This window comes from Sebastes umbrosus, unplaced genomic scaffold (genome assembly GCF_015220745.1).
Source record: "Sebastes umbrosus isolate fSebUmb1 unplaced genomic scaffold, fSebUmb1.pri scaffold_203_arrow_ctg1, whole genome shotgun sequence".
NCBI classification, from domain to species: domain Eukaryota; kingdom Metazoa; phylum Chordata; class Actinopteri; order Perciformes; family Sebastidae; genus Sebastes; species Sebastes umbrosus.
Genome location: NW_023618508.1, coordinates 2,090 through 10,000, shown reverse-complemented (window position 1 = coordinate 10,000; position 7,911 = coordinate 2,090). Strand labels below are relative to the sequence as shown.

Here is a 7,911-nt window from a genome sequence, read left to right as displayed (position 1 = left end):
GGTATATGGCTCCCGGGGGCGGGCCAATCACAGCGGGGTATGTGGCTCCCGGGGGCGGGCTATCGGCCGGGCTTGATGCAAGCAGAGAAACATTTCACAGCAGCTATGGCGGCCCGTGTAACATCGCATAAGCTTGATTAAAGCTTGATTTATACTTCTGCGTTGACTCGACGCCGCAGCCTGACTCCACCTCTCCAGACATGGAACTACACGTCGCGGCGGCGCAGACCGCAACAGCTGTGATTGGTCCAGTCTCTCCGCGATGCTGAGCGGCCAGGACCAAGTTCTACTTCTCTCTGCCTCCATCTGTTCAATGTTTGTTCACACAAATCCACTCAGATATATGTTCTCTTCTCGGCGTTGCAGTAATGTCAGTAAAAGTTCTGTGGTTCAACAGTTATTAGCTCCAACTGCGCTCAGTTTCTGTTTGGAGTACAAGAAGAAGAAGGAACTCATAGAGACGCCGCCGCCAACTAGCGGCTTGGTGGTGTAACTGCAGAGCAACACAAACACAGCAGGCACAGCTTTACTGCGGAGTGACACCAAGTGGAATGAATATATATCATGTCTTTTTCAAAGCCTGCAGTGAAGAGAAAGGCTGGTGACGAGCACAGACAATTTCAGGAAAAGTGGGAGACGCAATAGAGGCCATGTTCAGAAGAACCCATTCAAGTTAAAGAACTGTTAATAATGACGTTTGAGAAGATTGTTTTTTTTTTAACAAAGCTTTTTTTGTGGAATACCTGATGCGGCCCAGCCTCACCCAGACTCTGCCTCCAGCGGCCCCCAGGTAAACTGAGTTTGAGACCACTGATCTAGATAATGAAACAAAGTGGATGTGAACCAGTGAACTGCTGTATGGAGGCATTAAACAGCCACCGGGGGGCGCCACTGTTCTACAACACTTTACACATCTCACCAAGAACAGAGACAAGAGACCTGAACCCAAAGAGACCTGAACTACAGAGACCTGAACTACAGAGACCTGAACTACAGAGACCTGAACCCAAAGAGACCTGAACTACAGAGACCTGAACTACAGAGACCTGAACCCAAAGAGACCTGAACTACAGAGACCTGAACTACAGAGACCTGAACTACAGAGACCTGAACCCAAAGAGACCTGAACTACAGAGACCTGAACTACAGAGACCTGAACTACAGAGACCTGAACTACAGACCTGAACTACAGAGACCTGAACCCAAAGAGACCTGAACTAGAGACCTGAACTACAGACCTGAACTACAGAGACCTGAACTACAGACCTGAACTACAGAGACCTGAACCCAAAGAGACCTGAACTACAGAGACCTGAACTACAGAGACCTGAACTACAGACCTGAACTACAGAGACCTGAACCCAAAGAGACCTGAACTACAGAGACCTGAACTACAGAGACCTGAACCTGCAGGTGAGACCTGAACTGCAAAGACCTGAACCCAAAGAGACCTGAAATACAGAGACCTGAACTACAGAGACCTGAACCCAAAGAGACCTGAACTACAGAAACCTGAACCTGCAGGTGAGACCATGATGGCTTCTTCTCAGGTGCACTTAGAGGAAACCTCCCCACACCACAATCACCACGGCAACAACCCACACACCAGCCGGTTTCCCATCATCCTCTCTGCTCAGACGGCAGCTGGAGGCTTAAGGTACGTGTCCACAGCCTCCCTGCTTTCCACGCTTCCCATTCATTGTCTATGTAAGCAGCCGCGCAATGCATTCTGGTAGCGTGGCGTCGCGATTCGAGAGACTAGGCGTCACGACGCCCGCTCCTCATTTGCATAAAGTTGAGGGCTCGTCTACTTTATGTAAATCACGGGCGTCTGACGTGACTCGCCGCCTCTCTCCAAACTCCAGAGGATCCTTTAAACTAAACGTTGTTGATCTAAATAAAGACAGATTCATCAACATGGATTATTTCTCTCCTCAAATGTTTTCAGAAACACATCTCAGTGAACTGTTTACGTGAAATAAGAGAAGAAAGTTTCCAAACGAGCCTCCAGACTGGTTCCGGTTTGAAAGCTGGGAGCAGCAGCCAACGGAGGGAAAGCGTTCGTCCAATCAGGAGCCGAGTGCCTTGTTTCTAGGGACAGCACACCAAGCGTCCGATGCTGGGAAGCGTCGCGTCCCCTCACGATAAAAAACGCCCCTGTGGACACGGACCATCAGACACCTTAAACCTAAAGAGAAGTGCTCAGCTGCATTACATGACCCGGTGTTACAGCTAAACGGGTCCCTCTGGAAACACACACCTGCTGTTGCTGGTGTTACAGCTAAACGGGTCCCTCTGGAAACACACACCTGCTGTTGCTGGTGTTACAGCTAAACGGGTCCCTCTGGAAACACACACCTGCTGTTGCTGGTGTTACAGCTAAACGGGTCCCTCTGGAAACACACACCTGCTGTTGCTGGTGTTACAGCTAAACGGGTCCCTCTGGAAACACACACCTGCTGTTGCTGGTGTTACAGCTAAACGGGTCCCTCTGGAAACACACACCTGCTGTTGCTGGTGTTACAGCTAAACGGGTCCCTCTGGAAACACACACCTGCTGTTGCTGGTGTTACAGCTAAACGGGTCCCTCTGGAAACACACACCTGCTGTTGCTGGTGTTACAGCTAAACGGGTCCCTCTGGAAACACACACCTGCTGTTGCTGGTGTTACAGCTAAACGGGGTCCCTCTGGAAACACACACCTGCTGTTGCTTCAGACGGCTGAATGTTAATATATCTGAAACTTTCATTTTATGTAGCTCAGCACCAAACTGACACACAGGAAGAGGAGGAGGAGGAGGAGGAGGAGGAGGAAGATGGAGCAGGAGATGTGTACTCACCAGAAGAGCAGGTCAGCCTCCCCAGAGCTGGGGGAGGAACGAGGGAGGAGAGGAAGAGAAAAGACGAAGGAGGAGGAAGATTAAAGCAACAGACAACAACATTATAATGTTATTATAATGTTATAATAGATGGACAGACAGACAGACAGACAGACAGACAGACAGACAGACAGACAGACAGACAGACAGACTGACAGACAGACTGCAGCTCTGTCAAACTTAAAATATAAAACATGAATTTATTAACAAAGAGCTGATGTGTGAAGATCAAGAGATGCTCTAGAGATGCTCTAGAGATGCTCTAGAGATGATCTAGAGATGCTCTAGAGATGCTCCAGAGATGCTCTAGAGATGCTCTAGAGATGCTCTAGAGATGCTCTAGAGATGATCTAGAGATGCTCTAGAGATGCTCTAGAGATGCTCCAGAGATGCTCTAGAGATGATCTAGAGATGATCTAGAGATGCTCCAGAGATGCTCTAGAGATGATCTAGAGATGCTCTAGAGATGCTCTAGAGATGATCTAGAGATGATCTAGAGATGCTCCAGAGATGATCTAGAGATGATCTAGAGATGCTCTAGAGATGCTCCAGAGATGCTCTAGAGATGCTCTAGAGATGCTCTAGAGATGCTCTAGAGATGATCTAGAGATGCTCCAGAGATGCTCTAGAGATGCTCTAGAGATGATCTAGAGATGCTCTAGAGATGCTCCAGAGATGCTCTAGAGATGCTCTAGAGATGATCTAGAGATGCTCCAGAGATGCTCCAGAGATGCTCTAGAGATGATCTAGAGATGCTCCAGAGATGCTCCAGAGATGCTCTAGAGATGATCTAGAGATGCTCTAGAGATGATCTAGAGATGCTCTAGAGATGCTCTAGAGATGCTCTAGAGATGATCTAGAGATGCTCCAGAGATGATCTAGAGATGATCTAGAGATGCTCTAGAGTCAGCTCCACTTCACAACGGATTCAAATGTTAACAGATCCTCCAAAACAACAGAAAACCACAGTAAACACATAGAAATAAAACAAACAGAGTTGCCATTAAATCTGCAGCATCGTGGTTGCCGTAGCTACGTTACCATGGTTACCATACATCCCAGTACAGCCCAGTTCACCAGTTCATCTGCTTCACTTACTTGAAACTGGTTTTAGTCTCCGTCTTGGTGCCGAGCTGCTCCGGGTTCAACTGAGACGACTTCTCCTGGAGAGAGAGGTCCGAGGAAGACGAGGAGGAGGAGGAGGAGCTGCTACACAACACACAGAGATACACACACACACACACACACACACGCAGAGAGAGAGGAATGAGTGAAGACAGTGGAGAGAGAGATTACAGACTTTGGTTTCCAAACATTGTTTTCTGCCAGTTCATTCTGCTGCTGTTCCATCCTCTAGACCTCTAGACCTTTAGACCTCTAGACCTTTAGACCTCTAGACCTTTAGACCTTTAGACCTTTAGACCTCTAGACCTTTAGACCACTAACAGGACTTCAGAGGGTCCTGTTAGAGACCTGCTAACCGGACTTCAGGGGGTCCCGTTAGCAGGTCTCAGGTCTCAGGTCTCAGGTCTGAGGTCTGAGTCTCTTCGTTACAGACCTGCTGGCGGCTGAAGGCTCCTCAGAGATGGAGCTGGTTTTGGTGAAGAGTCTGGACTTCCTGCTCAGACCCAGAGCTGACATGTGGTGGCTGAGGAAAGAGCGCCCACTAGAGGACGACACACACCCAGCAGGAAGAGACAGAGACACAGAGACAGAGAGACAGAGGGAGGGAAACACCAGAGGTTATAGCAGAGACAGGAAACCAACACCAAGTCACCCAACAGAACCAGAACCAGAACCAGAACCCAGACAGACATGCGGTGGCTGAGGAAAGAGCGCCCCCTAGAGGTCGACACCCAGCAGGAAGACACTTTAATACATCCAGTAATAGATGTGATTGATTCAGATGAGATGATATCAGATCCAGTAATGAAGCAGCCATCGGGTCCAGAGACGTGATGTTGGAGGAGACGTGATGTTGGAGACGTGATGTTGGAGGAGACGTGATGTTGGAGACGTGATGTTAGAGGAGACGTGATGTTGGAGACGTGATGTTGGAGGAGACGTGATGTTGGAGACGTGATGCTGGAGGAGACGTGATGTTGGAGACGTGATGTTGGAGGAGACGTGATGTTGGAGACGTGATGTTGGAGGAGACGTGATGTTGGAGGAGACGTGATGTTGGAGACGTGATGTTGGAGGAGACGTGATGTTGGAGACGTGATGTTGGAGGAGACGTGATGTTGGAGACGTGATGTTGGAGGAGACGTGATGTTGGAGACGTGATGCTGGAGGAGACGTGATGTTGGAGACGTGATGTTGGAGACGTGATGCTGGAGGAGACGTGATGTTGGAGACGTGATGTTGGAGGAGACGTGATGTTGGAGGAGATGTGATGTTGGAGACGTGATGCTGGAGGAGACGTGATGTTGGAGACGTGATGTTGGAGGAGACGTGATATTGGAGACGTGATGCTGGAGGAGACGTGATGTTGGAGACGTGATGTTGGAGACGTGATGTTGGAGGAGACGTGATGTTGGAGACGTGATGTTGGAGACGTGATGCTGGAGGAGACGTGATGTTGGAGACGTGATGTTGGAGACGTGATGCTGGAGGAGACGTGATGTTGGAGACGTGATGTTGGAGACGTGATGTTGGAGACGTGATGCTGGAGGAGACGTGATGTTGGAGACGTGATGTTGGAGGAGACGTGATGTTGGAGACGTGATGTTGGAGACGTGATGCTGGAGGAGACGTGATGTTGGAGACGTGATGTTGGAGGAGACGTGATGTTGGAGACGTGATGCTGGAGGAGACGTGATGCTGGAGACGTGATGTTGGAGGAGACGTGATGTTGGAGACGTGATGCTGGAGGAGATGTGATGCTGGAGACGTGATGTTGGAGGAGACGTGATGTTGGAGACGTGATGTTTGTCCAGAGAGCAGAATGTTCTCATTCCTGCTGCCTGAACTCACCAATCTGCTTTCCAGATAAAACACGTCTGAGGGTCTAAACTTGGTACCGCTCAGAGAGGACCGCTTCCACCGCAACACCGGGGGCGCACTTTACTCTGCTCCCCTCCTCTTATCAACTCTTTACAAGGTTTCTGGTCAGCAGGAGACATCGGGACGCTTCCTGCCTCTGACAGATAACTAGCTAGCTGGTACACTCAGTGGAGATTTGAAGCGCTGCAGCATTTCCTGTCCACTTCTTTGTCTTCAAAGTCTAGTGTTGAAGACCAGCTGTTGATTTCTGATGTGTTGGTATGAACCCTGATCGTCTTACATTCATTGTTTTATTATTATTATTAGTATTAGTATTATTTCATGAGTGAACTTACGCGCTGGACGGAGACTTTGGCTCCTGCTCCGTGGTCACGGTACCGTTGGGGGCTGCGTGGGGGGGCAGCGGAGACCCTCTCTGGGATCCGGACGGACTGGAGGTCTGACTGCCGGGGTCAGAGGTCAGCGGGGATGAGGCCCTGCTGCCCAACCCCGCCGTGGGGCTGGGGGACGAGGCGGAGGAGATGGCGGGGGAGAGGGGGATGTTAGCGGGGGACATGGCGGGGGCGAGGGGGAGGTTGGCGGTGGAGGGGGACAGGAAGACGGGGGACAGGGAGGTGGGGGGTGTGGGTGAGGAGGAGGGCGAGGAGCCCGCGGAGGAGGACAGGAGGTCAGGGAGGTTTTGACTGGAGGTGCGGCGGCTCCTTCGCCCCTCCTGCTCGCCGGCGGCCGTCTTTCTTCTCTCTTTACGGAGGTGAGGAGACGAGTCGTCCATCTCACCGTCCTCGTTCCTCAAAGCCGTCTGCAACCGGGAGACACAAAGGAAGAACATGAGAGTCTCGGGAGAATCCGGCGTGTTGGTAAGTGTTGTTCTGGTTGTTGTTATTATTGTGGTTGTTATTGTGGTTGTTATTGTGGTTGTTGTTGTTATTGTGGTTGTTATTGTGGTTGTTGTTGTTATTGTGGTTGTTATTGTGGTTGTTGTTATTGTGGTTGTTATTGTGGTTGTTGTTGTTATTGTGGTTGTTATTGTGGTTGTTGTTATTATTGTGGTTGTTGTTATTGTGGTTGTTATTGTGGTTGTTATTGTGGTTGTTGTTGTTATTGTGGTTGTTATTGTGGTTGTTGTTGTGGTTGTTGTTATTGTGGTTGTTATTGTGGTTGTTGTTGTTATTGTGGTTGTTGTTATTGTGGTTGTTATTGTGGTTGTTGTTATTATTGTGGTTGTTGTTATTGTGGTTGTTATTGTGGTTGTTGTTGTTATTGTGGTTGTTATTGTGGTTGTTGTTGTGGTTGTTGTTATTGTGGTTGTTATTGTGGTTGTTGTTGTTATTGTGGTTGTTGTTATTGTGGTTGTTATTGTGGTTGTTGTTATTGTGGTTGTTATTGTGGTTGTTATTATGGTTGTTGTTGTTATTGTTGTTGTCTTTACCTCGTAGGTGGTGAACTGGGCTCGGAGGTCTGGCTCGGTCCCCTTGTTGTTCATGTGTTTGTGGATGATGGTCTCCATCCCCAGCTGCTCCAGACTGTCCGTCACATCGTAGAACGAGTCCTGATCAGGGAGCGCCGCTAGAGTCTGACACACAAAACAGACTGTCTGTTTACCTCATAGACTGTCTGTTTACCTCGTAGACTGTCTCGTAGACTGTCTGATTACCTCATAGACTGTTTGTTTACCTCATAGACTGTCTCGTAGACTGTCTGATTACCTCATAGACTGTTTGTTTACCTTGTAGACTGTCTGATTACCTCATAGACTGTTTGTTTACCTTGTAGACTGTCTGATTACCTCATAGACTGTCTGTTTACCTCGTAGACTGTCTCGTAGACTGTTTGTTTACCTCATAGACTGTCTCGTAGACTGTTTGTTTACCTCATAGACTGTCTGTTTACCTCATAGACTGTCTGTTTACCTCGTAGACTGTCTCGTAGACTGTCTGATTACCTCATAGACTGTCTGTTTACCTCATAGACTGTCTCGTAGACTGTCTGATTACCTCATAGACTGTTTGTTTACCTTGTAGACTGT

The 7,911-nt window shown here is 48.8% G+C and overlaps 2 protein-coding genes across 4 annotated transcripts in view; both read right to left on the bottom strand.

Annotated features, from left to right (window-relative positions):
* fhod1 (formin homology 2 domain containing 1) overlaps window positions 1-7,487 on the bottom strand; it is a 30,782-nt gene extending 23,295 nt beyond the window's left edge. The window contains exons 1-4 of one of the 3 annotated variants that reach the window (XM_037763197.1): window positions 7,315-7,487; window positions 6,221-6,684; window positions 4,438-4,545; window positions 3,978-4,085 (exon numbers count right to left, since the gene is read on the bottom strand). In XM_037763197.1, coding sequence (XP_037619125.1) covers window positions 3,978-4,085; window positions 4,438-4,545; window positions 6,221-6,684; window positions 7,315-7,392 — 758 coding nt within the window. In that variant the 5' untranslated portion in view covers window positions 7,393-7,487. Of the gene's footprint in view, window positions 1-2,840; window positions 2,868-3,977; window positions 4,089-4,437; window positions 4,605-6,220; window positions 6,685-7,314 lie in introns of those variants that run through there. The other 2 variants (XM_037763198.1, XM_037763199.1) reach the window with 2 other exon arrangements.
* LOC119484398 (mucin-5AC-like) lies at window positions 4,769-5,898 on the bottom strand. The gene is made up of 2 exons (XM_037763200.1): window positions 5,809-5,898; window positions 4,769-5,653 (listed from the first exon to the last, which is right to left on the bottom strand). The coding sequence occupies exons 1-2, from the start codon at window positions 5,834-5,836 to the stop codon at window positions 4,797-4,799; spliced, it is 885 nt and encodes a 294-aa protein (XP_037619128.1). The 5' UTR covers window positions 5,837-5,898; the 3' UTR covers window positions 4,769-4,796.
* Window positions 7,488-7,911: the final 424 nt, after the last annotated feature.